We start from the raw sequence: 20,039 nt of genomic DNA, 5'->3' as shown, positions 1-20,039 counted from the left end.
TTTAGAATTTAAATAAACTTTCTTTTTTGAGTTTAAAGAAAATAAAAAGCATCAAAGCAGAAAAAAAAAGAAAAGTCAAGAAAACAACTATAAACCAATGTGGATTTCTTTTATTTAAAGTACATGTTTTGTTTTTTCATATTTTTTTTATGGTAGTGCACTTCTTCAGGGGCGGTGTTTGGGACGGCTGATTCAGGAAGTGTTTCAAAATAAAAGCATGGCTGGATTCCAAAGTAAAACTCTACAAACCAGCACCAAGAAGAGATTCTTTCCTCAATACCGAAACACCCCACGACTGAAACTTTACCCGCCGCTCTTTAACGTTTCCTCTCTTGTTTTTGACTGGATGAGACTGATCACATGACATTTTGACAAAAACAAGCCGTAAAAAATAAAACAAGGGGCTGACAGTACCAAACTTTACCTTCAGTAGAAAGTTAAAGGCTAACATCACAAACGACTAGCAGTTTTCTGAAGGTATTGCACATTTACTTTAAAAATAAAAACCATTCCCACACAGATGAAACAAAAACAAACAAGACATAATTTCCTTTCTTCTAACATGACGTATATATAATTTACAAAAGTAGAAGTCTGCTGAAAATGACAAAAAGTACACATTCAAATAAATAAATAATGGAATTTGTTATTCACACGTCTTCAAAATTCTGCAGGTGACTTAATATTTGTGAGAACTGGCAGAATTTCAGCATGAGGTAGTTCATCAAAGCAGGTTAAAGAGGAAACGCACGCAGATGAGACTCCAGAGACGGACAAACCAAATCAATTCAAAGCTAAAGGCATGCTGGGAAAAATTAAGAGCACTTTAAAACACCCTTAACTGGTCTACAAATGAATGTTCAGTTGCCCCGTCCATGCTTTTTACCCCACCAAAGGTCAGTTAGTGAGGGGCCTCTCACTTTAAATGTCCTAAATTACAATTTTTGCTGTTTTTTTGTTTTTCCCAACATTTTTTACATGAATCTCAGTTTTTAACTCGTTAAAACTTCAGGGAAAAAAAAAAAAAGAATTTTCTACGTTTTAGGTTTTCCGAGAACAAATCAACAGACTGAGCCACCAAATTAACTCATGAATGTAGATAATTTGATACCTGATCATGTTAGCCTTCCTAATGCTAGTGTGCCGATATGCAAAAAGCTCATTTACACAGTAAAAACACTAAAAACATTAAACGTATGAACAGTCTTCTGTGTGCTGAAGAAGAAAAGTTAGAAGCTTTTACTTTGGCGGTTTGAGATGTTTGATAATGATGTCAGCGCAGAGAGCAGTTTGCTATTCAAAACTGTGCGTTCTATTATTGCTAGTCTAAAAAGTAAACCGTTCACTTTAGGTTTTGTGAGTACGAGACGCTAAATGTCAGAGCTAACGGTTAACTTTGAATGAACGGAAGCTGGCAGCAAAGGTTTTAGGGTTTATCAATGGAAACGAAGAACAATGCAAATATTGGCAAAACAAGAATATAGGCTAGCATCCTTTCCATCGACTATATGTGGGAACTGGAGCGAGTGAGTGTGCCGTCACCCAAGACTATTTACTTCCTGTCCCAAACAAATGAAGTCATGTTGGAGCCACACGTCGTCGGTAAGCAAAGTCTATGGGGTTTTGAGGGTACCTCCCCTTTGGAACGTCAGAGGGGCGGGGTCACTCAGTCCAGTTCTCATATAGAGTCAATGGTCGTTTCTTGCGCAGATTAATAGCTGTGTGGCTAAACGAATCACAGATTCTCCTGTTCTGTGCTCGGACCAGAGCCTTTCTGTGTGGCCAACAACATGAACTTGTTCAAAAACTGCCCCCTGGGGGGGCATTATTGCATAATGCTCCATACAACACCTATGTTGACGGTTGTAACAGTGCAAAATTTAAAAAAGAATTACAATTAGTTTAGCATGTAGCTGCACATAAAACAGAATAATGTGAGATTTAAGAATATAAAGTGGAAAAAAAAAGGCCCATCGTGGCGCCGGCGAGCTCATCAGTTTGCCAACTCGTCTCGTGAAAATTAACCTTAATTTCTGAAACTGAAGCTGAATTTCTGAAGCTGTGAAAGCGACATCTGTTATAAACCAGCAAAAGGCTGTGAAACCCATGACTTTTATTCTAAAAAATTAAAGTCGTCTTGATTGGGTTTTAATTTTTTAATCAAAGATTTAGTCAATTCTGCAACTATTGGTTACTTAATATTTAAATATGTACTTTAAAGTCATCATAATGGTTATGTTCTTTGGAGTCATTTAGCTGAGTGTTCATTGTCCAATCAGGATATTCAGTGTTAACTACAAAAAAACAAAAGTCAAATTTTTGTCGAGTTTAAAAAAGAAAATATGAATCTTGCAAACATTTCATAGCAGCTGATTCTAAGAAATTCATTATTGCCACAAAGTTTAAATTAAAAAAAATCATAGTAGTCTGGATATCAATTCAGAATATTAATTTTAATGAGGTTGTTTTCTTTCATTTTAGCTTTTACTTTGATGAAAAACCTTTCTTTAAATGGTCTTTTATTCTGAAATGCCTCATAAATGCTAAAGCACCTCAGCCTCATCGCTTCTTCTTTCCTGGCAGGACAGAGATGATGAAAACCAAAACAAGTAGAAAAATATATCACACACATCTGAGAGAACTACCATCCCCAACACAACAAGAACACAACAAAAAACACAACAAGAAACAGGAGCCCTGCAGCCGCCGGCATCCCAAACCAAGATAAACAGGCACTTTTCCAAACCAAACCCAATTCCAACACCACTTATTGCAAACAGGAACCAAAGCGGGGTTCGGCCTGCTCTGAAAAATTCCCTTTTCACGTCCCACACCACACTTTCCACACGCCGCCTCCTTTACAGTTCCCAACTGGACTTCCCATCATTCCCTAAAAACTTCCCAAAAGGAGCGAAAACCGCTCCGCCTTTTACCGAAACTTTCTCAAACCGCGCAAAATCGCTGCACATGACGGCAGAAGAGCGTCAGTAACTCGCCCCGCAGAACCGTTCTGTTATCCCAACGACAAAATCAATACTTTATAAAACAGGAAGTGAAAAAAATAACAAAAAATATAAATCTCTCATAAAAACGACTTTTTTTTTTTTTACAATCCAGGAAGAAGTAGATACTCAAAAAAAAACCTAAATGATTTTACGTTAGATTATGTCAGATTAAAAGAAAAAAAAGATAAAAAAGTTCAAAGAGGCTTCAATGGCTCCTCCCCCCAAACTTAAAGATTATTCTACCATTTAATGTGTACGTGCATTTTATATGGCAAACCGTAGAAGCAGTAGCTGAAGTGAGAAAAACGATGATTTTGACAGAAAAAGAAATCACATTTTAGAGATTCATCTTTAAACCTTCCCTGGAGCCTGAGTGACGGTGGAGACGGCGGTCGACCATCGTCTCAGCTTCCGGGGGAAAAGACCAAACTCAGCAATAAATACCAGCTAGACTGTCCTCACAATCCAGTCAGAACGCTACTCTACTTCAGATCAGCATGGAGAGGAGGCAAACACGAGGGGCGGGGGCAGAAGTCAGCTGGGGGAGGGTCCACGGTGTAGCGGGGGGGTGTGGCCCAGCTCCGGGGAAGAGGAGGTGGAGGTGACCGTCGTCAGCAGCAGTCCACCGGGCCGGAGGCCGAGGCGGCCGCCACGCCGGCCTCCAGGCCGCTGTCAGGCAGGGGCGGGTCGGACGGGTGGTTCTTCGGGGGGCTGCTGCTCACTGCTGCACCTGTGCTATGAGAGATTCCAGAGCGTTAATATCTGATGGGGGCTGCAACGTTTCACTGCGCGTCAAACTCTCGCTTGTTCGTGAATCCGCCGCTCCGTCTGAATGTGGGAGGAGCTACCGTGAACAGGGCTTTAGCCTCGTTGCTACATCAAGGAGACACGGACAACGTTGAGATCAGGTTTGTTTCTTTTAAAGGCTGTTCAAAAGCATCGGTGACATCATTCAAAGATTCTTTTAGTACGGTGAGCTTCACCGTGTCCTGCAGGAGACGCGTCTGACCGACGCCGCACGCCGAATATGAGGTCATCTATTTAACGAAGTTCAAATCTAATGTGAGCAACGATTATTTATGAATCCGCTGTCTTCTGAAGATAAAAAAGTTGATGGTTTATTTAAAAAATTACTTTTTTTTTGGCAAAAATTGTTCCGACGCAATGCATTGTGATCTACATTTGTCAATGTAGTGAGCATCGATGCACATTGGTTTTCCGCCGAGACTTCTGGGAAGTTTCTAGGGCACTGGATTTTGGAATTGTAGATTCGGACGGCACTAGAAAATGGCGTGAGCACTATACAGCTGTAGGGAAGAGTAAACTTAGAGGAACTTTTCATTATTGTCTCCATACAAATGAGAAAAAATATCTAAAAGTTCAGAAGGAGAGCGATCAGACTCTCCTCCAAGTTGGTCTTGGACCCCACCCACTGATTACATCATCAACACGAAGCCCCAACTAGTCGACGTGAAGCGAATTGTTCGCCACCATGTGGATAAAAACTTTGCGCTGCTGCTAGAGCCTCTGACGGCGTCCGTACATCGCCGTGACGTTCGCTCTGACCGTAGCTCAACAGCGATGGAAACACTCACCTATGGAGGCCGACTGACCCCTGACGACGCCGTTCTTTGTCTTTTCCTCCCAGTTCAGCACTTCCTTATAGATCAACTCTGCAATCAGAGCAAATGTGAGCATGAAAAAAAAGATGCAAGTCGGTCGTTTCTGTGGATCACTCGACGTTTCAGTCTTCAGTCTTCTGTTGTTTGACGTCATAAATGTTGGATAATTATAGTATTTCAATCAGAAACGAAGCAGTCCCGCTCCATCACACTGTCGCCACCATGCTTTCCTCTGGCTCAGGTGGTTTCATCTCTACTAGAGACGTTTCAAAACGGAATTTGAATCCACATAGTTCAGTAACGTTTATAGTCTGAGTTAATAACTGACTTCTTAGGTTCTTCTGCTATCAGACACGGTTGTGTTCACACACCGACATCCGTTGAAACATGATAAACTAAGCTAAAAAGGAGCTTTTCCTTACCGAGAAGGGGGGTCTAAGGGCAGGAATGTCCAGTTTAGTCGAGTCTGTTCAGTTTAGAATTTTCCAATTGAGATGAAAAATGTTTCCTATCGGGGACAACGCGAGTTCTCAGCGGAGAACCTCACCTGCTGTCCTCAGACACCTGAGGGGATTTCTTTGGCCTCGCGTGGGAAGTCTTTTACTTTCCAACAAACTTCTACTTGGATGTTTTGATGAAATGAGTTCAGCTTTTTTGAGAACTGAAGACCGTTACCTTTCCATTCCTCCACGGTGTGCTCTCTCTCGTCCAGCTGCTTGTCTGTGATCCCCGGCGGCGGCTTTAAAACAAGAAGAAAATGTGACATTTCAGTCTCTCTTTGCGTTGGAGCACAGATTCAGCCACTTGGCTTAGCAACATCTTAAATAATGAGCAGAAAACGTCAGACTTAGAGAAAATCGGCTGCAGTAAAGCAGCTTTCTCTGCACAAATCTCTCCAGGGAAACTCAAAGACAGAAGTAATCAGCAGCAGAAGTGGTTGTTTCTCAACAAAACCTGGCCTTAATTCTGCAATACATAATGTTTACCGCTGAACCAAACAGGTACTTTTTAGAAAAACTGGATCATTATTGGTTTTTCTTAAACCTTTAGAAAGCTTATAAAATGTTCTTTTGGAAACCTTTTTGCTGCACTTAAAAGGTAAGAAAAGTTACAACTACATGGAATTATTTGATCATTAGTGATATTTTTTAAGCAGTAAATATATATTTTATATATATATTTTCTTTCAAAGTAGCTGAAAGGTTTTAGTTTTCCTCTCTGGAGACGTGTGCGATTTAAGGTTTCCCAGAAATCCCTCTGTTGGTCACCAGGAGCAATAAATCGGCAATATTCTATCAGACGATGCGACGGACTGAACCGTATACATCATATTATAGAAAAACTACGTTTTCTTCTTTTGGAGGCTAAAGGTTTTTGTGGATTTTAGACAAAAAAAAAAAAAAAGAAAGTTTCTTCAGAAGTTCATGAATGCAATGGTTAAAAAAAAGTCTCCTATTCTAGTAGAATACAGTTATGACTACTGCTTTTGTTTATTTTTACTTTATTTGGGGGAGTTTTGTGTTTGATCTTAAAGCTAGGGGGTTAAGGCTTTAGGGTTAGGATCTAGTTCAGGTTAGTGCTAGAAACCGAGGACTGGGGGGTCAGGGAGGACCCTCGGGGGCCAAAGATCCGTAATCCGGTCCCCGTTTCTGCTGTTTCTCTGGGTGTAGAGGTCGTTTTCCTTCACGTCTTTAACCTGACAGGCTTTTTCACCGGTCAGACACTTGGAGGACGTCCAGAAAAGACAAAGCGTTCTCACCGCTTCCACTTCAGACGGGTCGTACCACACGTTGATGTAGGGGTGCTGCAGAGCCTCGTCCACAGAGATCCGTTTGGAAGCGTCGATTACCAGCATCTTTGATAGGAGGTCTCGCGCTTGGCTCGCTGAAACATTGGAGTGGGATTGAACTGGTCTGGTTTTAGTCAGTTTGGAGCTTGGCGAGTCAGCAGAGCGTGACGCCGCGGCGGCGTTCTTACCTTTCAACTTGTTGTGTTCAGAGTCTGCGGGAAACAAAACGTCGGGGAAGAGCTTCTCAAAACTGAAGCCGGCGTAACGCGGCCGGTTCTCCACGTAGTTCCTCACCGACTGATTGAGCTTCATCAGGAATTCCTGAGACGGCGTTCCCAGCTGCTCGATCACTTTGTTCCACTGATCGATATCTTAAAGGTTATGGGGTTAAGAGAAGCACCGGGGCTGGACGGGTAGCTCAACTTTAACAACGCTTCAGAATTGCAGCCTAAACGTCTGGATTCAAAAATAACAGTTCGAAAAAGACAAAAAGGTTCTTTTGAAGAAATATTCACAGAAACCATTTTCACTGAAAGATTATCCCCGTCATTTATCAACAATTCTGTGATAAAACTCCATCTGTACCTTAAACCAACGCAGACAGAAACAAAAATGTTCCAAGCATGCAGCGGCACGATCAAGATCACACAAAGCTAGACTGACGGACATTTACATGCACATGTGAGACATCCAAGGAAGCTTGTCGACATCTTTATCCTACATCTACAAATCTGGTTTATTATCGCCGCCTATAAACTCGACAATAGTTTATGTAAGCAAATGATGAAGAGGAGAGCCTGTCTTCAGCTCATTTAGAGAGCATGAAGCCTTCATCAGACTTTAAAAACAAACTTTATCAAATGCAAAAACCCATTTAAAAAGCCTGATTTACACCAGACGCAAAAGAAATACAACGTTCATTAATAGACGGGAATGTTTACATCTCCTCCGTCGTGTCCGAGTCCCATCCGTCCCTCTGACTGTGATTTCCATCCATGTGGCCACAAAAATGCAGAGAAAAGGAAAAAGTTCCCATAGCCCTTTCAAAATAAAACCTAATATTTAATTTCTGTGTTTTTAACATGTTCTGGTAGCATTTTTCTGATGATGGAGGACATTTATAAAAGAATTTAAGATTAAAAATGTGTACGAGTATTTCTATAAATCAATGGGCGGGGCCACAAGCTCCCTGCTCCGCCCCATTCTGATGAATCGACACCTGCAGACAAATAGATCCATGAACGTTGTCGTTTTTTTGTTTTGTTTTTTTCCTCATCCGAGCTGGAATCTGGATCCAAACTGTACGGCTGTGAAACTCTGACATTACTAGTGGGTAGTGAGGGGCTGTAAGCTAGCAGTAGAGCAAGTAAACAAAGGGATGATGGGATATCCGCCGAGGCTTACTTTCACAAAAACAGTCCCACCCACAACTCTATTTTCAATGGACTACAGCCGCTCTGCAGAAACTATGTCAGAGAAACTTTGTGTCGAAAAAAAAAGGCATAATTATGAAAACACCACTGGTTGCTAAATTTGGAAACGTAGACGGACTCGAGCGGGATGAACTACTCGACATGGGGGGGGGGGGGGGGGGGAAAAACCACTCCCCCAGAAGCCAGAGGGGAGAGAGAGCGGACCATGAGACTCCTCACAAAATACAAGGGAGACGCACTGCAGACGGAGCAGCGTAAATTCAGCCTCAATGTTGGAAACCTAAAGTAAACGAGGATTTCCTGCAGTAGACTTAAGTAATTGCCCCCCCCGCCGCCCCCGCTCTGTATTGACAGGAATATTCCATAAAAGTATTTAAAAATATATATACATTTATTCCCCATCTAGACCAAGATTGTGTGTAAATCCTGACAAAAACTGCCAGCATGAATAAAATGTCAGACAAACAAGGGGGTATGGGGTGGGGGAGGGGGTGGGTGGAGGTCCAACTCAAGGATACGGTCCGTGCCTGGAAACAACACACTACCCCGGACCATTTCGGCCATGATGCAGCCAACAGACCAGACATCAACTGAAAATGAAATGATAACCGTCACATTAGCATGCAGAACTCAAAAAAACAAAAAAACAAACAAACACAACAGTGACGCCATGTTTGTGTGATGCACCATGGGAAAAAAAACTGAAATGCATGCAGAATGAAAGGTTTTCCTTTCTGCTTTGCTTCTCAGGGACGAAACTGTTGAATTCTATTTCAGGTTTAGTTGCAGGAAAGATGCCCGAGTGAAGCTGTGAAGAACAGTCCAAGGTGAAGGCAGATCTGAGAAATAGAACTTCATTAGCTGCAGTTAAAGGGGGGGGGGGCGTTTCTTTGAGAAGAAAATGCCACTGAAAGCAGCTGAAGGATACAATCCCTTCCAGGAAAAAGGATTTTGTGGCGAACCATTTCTGCCATAATGCAGCCCACAGCCCAAATATCCACTAAGAATGTGCAGCATAGGTGGAACAGATGCAACATGTCAGCAGGAAGATCAGTGCTTTAATGTTTAAAATAACATTCAAACGTCTTCCTTTAGTCTATCAGGTCTACGCACGCTCCAGCTAAAAGATCAGAACAAAAAACGTCACAAATTTAAATCTTATCGGAATTAGAAACTTGGGTTTTCTCCGTCCTGCACTGAGTTCCACTTCATTTTTTTGTATTTCCGCACTGATGAAGTCATCGCTATGCCTGAACTTTAGAAGTTCTTCTTTAGAAGAACTTCTGAAGATTAGGACGCCGCCATGTTGGAGCCAGACATCATCAGTAAGCAGTGATTGGTCCAAGTGGCTCTGAGTTTCTATGGCAACCACTTTAAGCGCTTGTTGGAAGGTCCCTACCACTTAAAGGGAGCCACACCAAATCTGTCAAACGATTGGAGCGTTGGATGTTGGCTCCTCCTACTTTTATTGACGCATCTGATATTACCATATTATCAAGAAGACGTTAAGAGTAAGAATGTTTATTCTGACCAACAGAATGACTGAATAATATATTATAATATATATCTCTCCAACTTTTCAAACTAAAACCCAAACTATTGAATAAAACCTGCATATTCTGCTTCAGATTGGCCTTGAAAGCACTGTACATACTTGTTTTATTTGACTATTTATCTGTTGTGAGCTTTTCTGTTTGATGGGTACCAGACAACAGAATGTTTCCTGAAGGGTATGAACAAACCATCCATCCACTTAGACAAAGAAGTCTTGTTTTTTTACCCTTTTTTCATGAACAGTTTGGAAAAATATTCAAAATGATCAACTTTTGTCCGTTAAGAGAGGCAATGAAGCGTTTACTCAGGAGTTTGTCGAAGACCCGCCTGGCGGACAGATCGACCAGCATCGACGTTAAAAGCCTGATGCGTCGGCTGCAGCCGGACAAACATCAAACAGGCTGAAGCTCTGCTCGCCACCGCAAAGCGCCACAAGCCACGCCCCCCTACAGGAACCCTTACAGTGTTTGGGGAAACCTGGAGACATGCAGCAGGCCAGGCCAGGCCAGGCCAGTCCAGGTCGAGTCAGGCCAGGCGCTAGCTCGTATCTGCTCCACTCACCGTTGGCCTGGTAGCCCATGCCCAGGATGACCTCGGGGGCTCGGTAGTAACGGGTCACCACGTAGGGCGTCATGTGGAGACCGGTGGCGGCTGTCCTCGCCAGACCAAAGTCCAGGATCTTCAGTGTGCAGTCCGACTTTACCACGATGTTACTGGGCTTTAGGTCCTGAGCAGAAACACGGGTCACATGACAGAACATCCCAGCAACACATTCAGACTCTATGGAGTCCCGAGTGAGCGGATGGTTCTGATGCTCATCAGATTCAAGAATATAGACGATGATACATTAAACATCTGTCATTTGAGAGAGACAAAAGGAATTTAAATAATTGTTTTTGCAAGTCATCCAAAATATCCTCAGAACACAGACATTATAAACATTATAAACAGCTTTTGTAAAATGTTCATATTTATTAGGTTCCTTCATCATATTTGCCATGATAAAAAAAGAAAAAAGTAGTGAACATGTGTCCGAATCTCTGTAAATTCCAGGTTTTTAGCGGTTACAGAAGGAATTTCGACACAATCTCAGTTTTTTTCCAAAAGGAGTTCTTAATTGCTTGAATGCTATGGAACATTCAATCTTTTTCTTTATGATAGTATCTTCCGCCATTTTTCTTTTTTTCCGCTAACTCCTACAATTTTTCTGCTATTTTTAACATTCAACTATTCAAATGTTCAGCTCTTTCAGCTTTTCCCAGCTGTGACTTTTGCTTTTTCAAATCCTTGAACTTTTCAAGATATTCAAGGATTTTTGCCTCCATTATGGGGAATCCTTGGTACAGAACTCGCTGGTTCGATTCCCGGCTCTGGCATTTTTTTTTTACAAACCAATCTTTTTTGTTATTGTGCTGTTTTCACTGTATTTATGGTCAACTTTGACCGTTTTTTCCCTTTTGTGCCAATTATAACCCTTTAAGTTTCATTTTCATAGCATCCAACCCTTCACTTTCTTCTGGAAATGCAGCTCCTTTAAGTTAAACTTTTGATTTTGAAAAAGGTAAAAAAAATTCTCTATTGGACCGATTCCTGACATTTCCCGTTTTTATGCAAAGAAGAAAAAGTGTATTTTTGTGTTTAATCCCTTTAACTCGCTGCCTCTCGCGCCCCCATTACCTACCCTGTGTATGATGCCTGCAGAGTGCAGGTGTTTGATTCCACACAGCATCTGGTAGAGCAGGTAGGACAGCCGCTCGTGGTCCAGCTCCATCTGGATCACCTGACACAGGTTGGCATCCATCAGCTCCATCACCAGATACCTGCAGGGGGGTTAGAGTGAGTCCGGACCCATCATGTCATCTGTTAGATGTGGGCTAGGAGATGCTGCAGGCACACTGCTGGTCTCACAGCATCTCACAGACACTCGAGGAGTAGCGGCGCTCTTCGTCCCGTAATGCTGCCGCCTTACATCTCACGTTTGTTTGGTTTCGACAGAGACGGGAGTTTTCCTGGAAATGCTCTATGCGCTCCAAAGAATGTGGTGACTGCTAAAAAATGTGCTGTCAAGTCGGGTTTGCTCAAAGGTTTCAGAGGGAAGCGCGCACGTATCCAAGAATAGAAACATGCAGGCAAACAGGCTCCTCCCACTGCGTTGGTCCGGCAGCCCTCCGGCGATGATTGTCCAGCTTCCTCTTTAGCTCCAATCAGGCAGACGGAGCAGAAACGAACTCCGTGCCTCTAGAGGACCACGTTATTCGTTCCAGTCACTCTCTGAAGTTTTTACCTCTGGTTTTACGGGCTGACAGGTTCAAAACTGACAGGTTGAAAGAGAAAGCGTAAAATGAACACAGGAGGTTTTTATTCAACCAAACTAAATATTCATGAAAGTAGAAACGCTACATTTAAGTTCCAGGATGCTGAAACAATCAGAACGGTTTTCCTTTGGGCTTGAAGAAGTCGTCTACTGCAGAGGAGCTTCAACATTCTACTTTTTTCACCTCATCATTTTTCCCACATTTAAATCAGGAGTTTGTTTAACTTGACTCCTTTCCCTGAAATCTTCCACCTCCACAAACCAGTGGAGCTTGAGGTCCTTGTGATACTCACACGTCCTGGAAATCCTCCAGAGTCTTCTGCGGCGTGAAAACGTTCAACAGCCCGATGATCTGCAGAACAAAAGTCCAGTTAGAGCCTTCAAAGCAGACGCAACGGTTCCACTGAAAGGCTCAGCAGTCAGAAAGGCCAGACTCCTCGTGGGTTTGCTGCATCACATCTGGATCAGAACCAGAATGTTGGAGTTCAAAGACAAAGCGGGAGATCAGAAAACATTGTTCATGACACTAGATGGGACCCGGACTGTCAGTCTTGGTGCCACTGGGTCAGAGCGCCTTCTTTGATACAGCAGATCCCAGTATTTCATGAAGCAGGCTGAGAGGCTCAGGCCTTTCTGATCCTGTTCTTAAGTTCTACCTTTGGTCATCTTTTGATCTGTTCCCTGTGGTCTTTGAATTGAATTTGAATTGATGCCATTTTTAGCCCAAAAACAAACAAAAAAAATCCTAAAAAACCTGTGTGGTTTTTTAGGATATAGTTTCTGAAGAGCAGCAGGAAATAATTAGAAATTCCCCCCCTGAGTTGTAGGCGGGACTGTTGGCCTTTCCATCCCCAGTAATGAGAGCTCTCTGTTTCCTCTCTCTCCCGCTAGCTTACAGCCCCTCACATCCCCCAAACCTAACATTACTGGGGCAACAAAAATGGCAGCAATAAATCACCAAAAACACAGTTTTAATCAGACTGGGACCATTATATGGTTCTATTCCTATGTAACATTTCAAAGATTTTATATAAGTATGTAGACATGTTCCTCAAAAGTCCATGGAATCAATGGTGGGGTTCCTCAAGGTTCCACTTTAGGCCCACTACTTTAATGTCTGTACGCTGCAACTCGGGGACAGACTTACGCTGATGACACAACTTTACACGACTGTAAGTCCTAATTAGGGCTGGGCGATATGGGCTAAAAATAAAATCTCCAAATGTTTTTTTTTTATTTGATTTCCGATTTTTTTCTGATTTTCCCCCCCTTACTTAAGGAAAGCAATAAGTACAAACGGCAGACAACTTAAAGCAAATTTTGCTTTTATTTAATCAAACGCAAGACAAATGTAGCCCCAATTTCTGGGATGAATAATAAATAAATGAACACACTCTTGGAATCAAAGTTAAGTATAAGATTTTTTCTTCTTCTCAGTCCCTTTTGGACTTGTGTTGTTAATATAATTGTTTTTGTCTTATTTTGTTATTCTGCACTTGTTTTCACTTATCCAAAATAAAAAAGATATTTACTTTCTTAAAGTCCAAGCTGTGTTTAAGTCACACTTTGTAGTCTAGACTTAAGGAGACAAACATTCACCTTGACAGTAGCACCGCTTTCTAAAGGATTAACAATACAGCTCATATCTGGGGTGTAAGGTTTTAATTAAATTATTAAACCCCGTCTTCTCCACGAAGAAGATGCTGAAGCAGTAGGAGTCGCCAGAAATGCATTTTAGACATAAAGTCATGGATAGCAGGGAATTCCTTAGAGCTCAACCAGGACATAAAAATATAACATTTCTCAGAGTGTGAGAATCTTGGGTTGTTGTTTCTGACAGAGTTTAAATTTATTCCACAAATTAAAAAATAACAGAAAGAGGATTTTATCCTCTTAAAAAGCACAGCCAGAGTTCGCCCGTGTCTATCATGCCATCACCAAGGTGCCAATGCATGCTTGTACTTCTAGTAGAATAGATTATTGTAGCCCTGCTATTCCTAGAAGGAGGCCATCAAACCTGAACCGTCCGACATAAAGTGCGTTAATTCGAAGGCCATTAACCCGCTTCTATCATGGTCACTTAGAAAAGAAATAAATATTCAATCAGTGTTAGTACTTTATGTTTATTCGTTTCTTACGTGGTGCGGCACGCTGTCACGGCAACGCGACAACGACACACTTAAGAAACCGAGCTCGTTTTGCACTCCATGTGCTTTTTGTGCACAAAAGAACGGATTTTCCTGCTGCATCCGTCTTCTCCTGACAGAGAACCATACATCTGCAACGGCATGCTTCAGTGCCTTCTCTGCCCTCCAGTGTTGCTTTCAATAATGCTGCAGAAACTGCAACACAATGATCCACAAAACCCAAACTATCCAGCAGAAATCCCACATTGTTCGTGTAATTTTTGTTTGGTTTTATTACAGCTAAAAGGTAATCCTCCTCAAAGAGGAAACAGATCATCTAGTCATCTGATTACCATTATAGTCGTCTGACAGACTTATTCCTAAAAGGATGAAGTCTTATGCAAGAAAAGAAATTAAGCTTATTGTGACAAAACTCTGCAGTTCTGTTGTTATGGTTTCTGTAAAACAAGCAGAAATTCCTGCAAAAGCTGCTTTAGTAGAACCAGTCGTGCTCCTATATATTTACAGTTTTAGTGAAATGGGAATTTTGGAACAGAGTTAGGAACATTCAGCAGTTATGGACCAAAGACAGACTGCAGAGGAAGCAGAAACGGAGAAGAAGCTCTTACGTTCTTGTGGTTGACGCACTTCATGAGCACCAGCTCTCTGTAGGCCCGTTTTGCATGGGTTTGGTTCTGGAAGGGGCGGCTCAGTTTCTTGATGGCGACGTTTTTCTCCAAGTTGTGGTCGTACGCCGAACTGAAGCAGAGAAAGAGGAAGAAACCGTTCGACCGTGTGGATCTCTGCAAACCATGACGCAAAAAACACCTCTAATATTCTCTAAACTGGTCATACAAATAACCAAAAAGGGTTTCTAAACAGTAAAAGTCGGCATAAGTCACATAATCCCTACCAAGATATAACATCTTTATCTTAGAGATCAAACAAAATACATTTTATAGGGCTCTCTAAACTCACCAGACGATTCCCTGTGCTCCAGATCCAATGGGTCTGAGGTTCTGGTAGCGCTTTAAAACCATAAACGTCGAGTCCCCCACGTCTATACTGTAGTACTCCTTCTCACGCTTGTTCCGGTTCATGGTGAAGCCTTAGACCAACGCTTTGGCCGGACATCCAACAGGAGCTCAGCGCTCAAGCCCTGAAGACAACAGATCCGGTTCTATGCAATTCTGGTTCATTTAAACCCATTCTTTCATTGATTCTACGACGGTAAATGTTGGCAGTTCAAATGTCGGAAAGTGGGTTTTAAGGAACAAAACAAGACTTAAGGAGTCGGCACACCAGTCGGGTGGTAACGGAGAAATCAAACCAAAGGAGGACATTTTTCTTCACATCGTTTCTGCAGAAATCTTGAAACCCATCAGCTAAAGAATAAAAGACTGAAAAAAAAAAAATTGTAAAATAATTATGAATATATGCTTAATGAGAACAAAACAAATGCTAAAGTAGGTGAACGCATAGACAGCAGAATATAACTGACTCACGCTGAAACAAATTACTGCAGCTGTTAAAGAAAAAGTCTGAAAACAACCAAAATATTGATTTTTTTTAATAATTACAAAAAAAAAAAAACAGTTACAGCAGAAAAGAAGCAAACACTAAAACAGTCCTGAACATTTATGTAACATGAAAATAAACATTTTAGATGAAAAAAAAAAGAGGAAAAACTGCAACAACAAAAATAGGTAATTGAATTGATGACAAGGAGGACGGGCTGGAAAAGTTGGTTTACTGCATTTCGGGTCACCAACACAATTGTTCTGTTGGCGTAATTGAAGTGCAAAAAGCAGAAAACCCATTAGAAATGGATCTTCATGTAGGTCTTTCAGCACAAACACCAGGCTCTTCTTAAACCTTTCATGAACTCCACCAAGCGTCATTATCTGGAACAATGAAGCAGCACCAGAATGCAGACAGGCCCGCGGTTCAGATGTTAGCGTGACCCGTTTCAAAGCTCAGAAAATCAGCCTCATTAAAGCTTTTTTCACTACACGCATTGCCTGATAAATTCATCACATAGCCCAAAGAAGCTGCGGACTCTGCCACGAGTGGATCCTAGGATGAAGGGATGGAGAGAGGAAGCCAGACTGCATGCTGGGTAAGAAGATGACAAATCATTACTGGGATTTGGAGGTTTGTACTGAGGAGAAGGACTCTGAAAACAGCTGCGAGGCATTCCTCCAGACCAAAGGAAAACAGGTTCCTTCCAGCAGCCTCTTTCTACCTTCTGATCGCCGCTCGCTCCCAAAATACGCTGAACACCAAATCCAAACACCCTCATCTCCCCTCCAGCTTCATCCTTCCTGATCTGAAAAACAGCCACACAGCTGTCAAACATCTGTAGCAGAGCAGAGCCTGAAGACTCTGCTGCCAAATAGAATGAAAAATATCAGAAGAGAACATCTTCAGATCTTCTGCAGGGTTGGACTTGGTCGGTGTGAAGGATGTCGGAGCAGAAACAAGTCGAGTCTTTTTGGAAAAGAAGCAGCTGTTTGGGAGCTCCGCGGATCAGAGGGAATAGAAATGTAGAGAAAACGGATGATCCACAGGAGCTGCTGTTGGCTGGACATGCGTCACAACATCGTCAGGAGGAGCTCCTGCCACCTCCTCCGGCTCCTCCCAGGCTGAGCTTCACCTCCCATCAGGCGAGCGCGGGAATTTCCACTCGCTGCTTCTGGTTTCACTTCCGACTTCAGAAAATTAGGGAGTTTTTATCTGAGCTCTTTACTAACAACAGTAAACTGGTTTTACTGCCAAAAGGAGCTGCACGAGGACGCCGCGGTTTATTTTTACCCGACAGCTGGAATGAAAAATTGTCGTCAAGCTGAGCTTTCCAGGACGCCAAGATTTCATTAGTGGCCGTCGCAGATAAAGCTGCAGGAAAAGGATTCCTTTTTGGAGAAATGCACGCCGTCAGTGACGTTCTGGCTTCATAGATGTTTGCGTGTAAACACGCGTGCTCTCCACGTCAGTGCAGACCACCGGCAGGTCAGGTGAATTAAAACGGAACCAGATCTTTGTGAAGGTGACATTCAGGAGATTTTGGACGACCTGCAGCGCCTTCACCTCAAACAGAGAGGATTCAAATCCCTCCTTTGACAAACGTGCTGACTCAGCATTCAAAGGCCAGGAAAAGGAAACGAGATCTAAATCGGGTGGTTTATTGTTAAACTTGTTTTTTTTCTGGTGCGTTTTCGACCTGAACAAATAAACCCGCTGTAACATCGGATTAGATCTGAAATTTCTCTTAATCCAAAGGATTTCTCACAATGTGAAAGCAAATCAGAACGCAGGCTGATCATTTGATCTAATATTAGTGTAATTATAAACAAAAACTCCAGTGGATGCTTTACATCTTGTTTTTTTATACACTAAAATAGTCTCACATTATCTGTTGCTGCATCCTGTTTCAGCCTTCCAGTTCTTGTTTTTTTTTGGGTTCCGTTTGTTTTCTCTTTCAGCGACTCGGCTGGAGTGGATCAGCTGATCGAAGGGCTGTCATCTGACGTGGATGAGAAAACACGCCGTGTGGGCGGAGTTTGAAGGGCTGCAGGTCATTAACTCAGAAAAAAAATAAACATCAACTACTGTTCCTTCAATCGTTTGTGGTGTCCCGTTTTTCTCTGAAATCCTCAATATCCTTGTCAGCTTTACACATTGCAATCCGTCCAGCCGTTTTACATGGAATCGGGTTTTGGTGGAGGATAATTGGGGGCTCGCCTGGGATCTGAACCTGGGACCTCTCACACCCCAAGCGAGAGCTATACCCCTAGACTGTCCACATGAAATCCAACTCGCATAATATTTTCTAAGGTCAACTTCAAGGTCGCTTTCTGAGTTTCTGCTCAAATAAGAAACTTAATAAATAAATGCATATTTAAGAATGACACTTTCTTAACTTAAAAGGCAAGATTTGGTTGCAAAGAAAACTCTATAAAAAACGTGTGGCTTAAGAGAAAATATCAGAGGAAAAGTTTTTCTCTTTAATGTGGATTTAATTTGTTTTTCCAAAAATAATTTTATGACATAAAGCCACGAGTCTTTTAAAATGACAGCTTTTTTATAAGTATATTTCAGAATTGGAGTAAGGTGTTTTATCCCTTCATTTATTGTGCCGTCAGAGCTTTTCAAACATCAAGACATACATCAGATATTTATTCGCATATCACAGACTGGTGGCTATCAGGATGAGAAGCTTTAATATTACTAATAGGTAAACTTGACTTCATTTTTTCCATCACTTTATAAGCATCACTGGGATCTGATCCCGCTGTTGTTTGGTGCAGGAGTCGGGTTTCTGCAGCTGATGTTCGGGCCGCATGGAACCCCTCAGCAGCGCTGCAGGACCACAGAAGCTTCCCAGCAGATCAATAAAGCACGCGAGGTGCATGCATTTACTGGAAACGAGCGCGCGCGTCCAAACTGAAAAGCCTCGCGCTCCTTTAGCTCAAATCAGCTAAAAGCCTCGAAGACGCAGTTTCGAATGATCTGCTGAGGTGTTTCAGACCCTCAACATTCTCACTTTAAACCGGGGTCAGGACAGGTCTGGGCGACATCCTGCAAACTCACCTGTGACCGGAAGTCGGGGTGAATTAGCGGCTATCACTACAAACAAGCTAGCAGGCTCGGGGGTGTATCTTCACAAGGCGCTGCCTGCTTCCCCAGGGGGTGTTAACACGGGGGTCACCCCTTCCAACACCAAGGTGTTCCTGCTCTCCGGCTGCTAAATAAATTCGCGGCGTGAAACCGGGTTTTAGCTCCGGTGGTGTCGGTGTAGCTCCCGCGGACCCATAAGGCCAAAAACCCCGCTGCTCCGGCAGCTATATAAGTCTACATGTTTTTGTTACAACCCCTCCCCACACACTAACGAGTTTGACCCACATTTGACCGATCCGCCACCCCCCACGAAGATGAAACCAGCCCGTAATGAACGCGGAAAAAGCTCACCCCAGTTCGGCTAACTCCCAGCAGCCACCGTTCGATCCCAGCCGGATAGCTATGCTCGGTTTTTCCAGAGGAAACGCAGCTCCTAAATCCCAGTTTTCCACCGGAAACGCTCCTTTTCCCGTCAGTCTGTTAGTCCAAGGCTTCCGCTGAACACACGTGTGGATTCTACGTAACCTAATCCTGACGCTTCCACGGCACGAGCGGCACTTTCTGCCATTTCACAGCGACGCCGTCCGAACCTTACGATGTTTCGTCGTCAGCGGCAGCAGCAGCGCACGAGCTGCGTTCAACAGCGCCTGCGCGGTTCTCCGAAGCGGAAGTAACGCTTCCGCAACTTTTTCAAACTCCGCCCACAGACGTGATGGTGTTTGTTTGTATGAAGCATTTGAGTTATTTAGAGGTTGATAATTGTATTAATTCAGTAAATCTTTTGCATAATTAACCCTACACACACAGATTTATGGCTATAAATTGAGATTTAATCTGGTTGTTTAAGTAAAATAAACAAATATCATTTAAAATGACACCCTACATCTTTTATATCGTGTTTAAAAGATTGGGCAGAATTGTTCTGGAAATGAACCAGTCGTGTACAGTTTATGGATCAAAAGAGGAGATAACTTTGTGTGTTTTTATTTATTTTTTGTAATGTATTTACATGAATAAACTTAGGACTGATGTTGGAAATTCTATAACTGGAAAACAATCAAACTTTCAGAAAAAGACATACTTTTGGACTGTTGTAATGACAGCACTAACCAGAGGTTTATCTATGTAAAACAACTGATTTTGTTTTAAATATTTTTAGGAAACAGTCAAACTCCAAACCTCTATTTGAACACTTTTTGCATGAATTACTGCAATATAGTAAAATTCTCAAACAGATTAAAACAAGTAAAACCATTTAATTTGAACATTTTCATACTGTACTTTTTTCTTGCTTTGTTTTTGTTGTTTATGGTCTGCATACATTTGTATTTTTTCTTGTTTTTCCCCTAGGCATTTACACTTTTGTTAAATGTATTTTTTAATTAAAAGTTTGTTGAAAAGAAATTCTATCAATGTATTAATATTGCACACAAACACACAAAAATCTCACAAGTAATACAAATACAATATGCACTTTTTTGTTGTCTTGTTGCAGTGATTACTATTGTTTAAGAGTATTGCATTTACTATTTTTTCCCCAATAATTTCGTTTTCTTTTTATTTTCTTTTATTCATTTCT

The 20,039-nt window shown here is 42.1% G+C and overlaps 1 protein-coding gene across 7 annotated transcripts; it reads right to left on the bottom strand.

The window, feature by feature from the left end:
• Nucleotides 1-92: 92 nt before the first annotated feature.
• LOC101158978 (mitogen-activated protein kinase 8) lies at nt 93-19,104 on the bottom strand. 7 transcript variants are annotated; one of them, XM_020712151.2, is made up of 12 exons: nt 18,812-19,104; nt 14,822-15,002; nt 14,473-14,602; nt 12,011-12,069; nt 11,085-11,223; nt 9,965-10,130; nt 8,778-8,849; nt 6,605-6,787; nt 6,387-6,535; nt 5,303-5,366; nt 4,601-4,678; nt 93-3,735 (listed from the first exon to the last, which is right to left on the bottom strand). In XM_020712151.2, exons 2-12 carry the CDS (start codon nt 14,941-14,943, stop codon nt 3,617-3,619), a joined length of 1,281 nt encoding a protein of 426 aa, XP_020567810.1. In that variant the 5' UTR covers nt 14,944-15,002; nt 18,812-19,104; the 3' UTR covers nt 93-3,616. The 7 variants fall into 7 exon arrangements, with proteins under 7 accessions (XP_020567810.1, XP_011486125.1, XP_011486127.1 ...); XM_011487823.3 differs by lacking the exon at nt 8,778-8,849 and adding an exon at nt 8,368-8,439; XM_011487825.3 differs by having other exon boundaries at nt 6,387-6,511; nt 18,812-19,103.
• Between the last annotated feature and the right edge of the window lie 935 nt (nt 19,105-20,039).

This window comes from Oryzias latipes, chromosome 19 (assembly GCF_002234675.1).
Source record: "Oryzias latipes chromosome 19, ASM223467v1".
NCBI lineage: Eukaryota > Metazoa > Chordata > Actinopteri > Beloniformes > Adrianichthyidae > Oryzias > Oryzias latipes.
The sequence above is the reverse complement of the archived record's forward strand: the minus strand, read 5'-3'. Positions and strand labels throughout refer to the sequence as shown.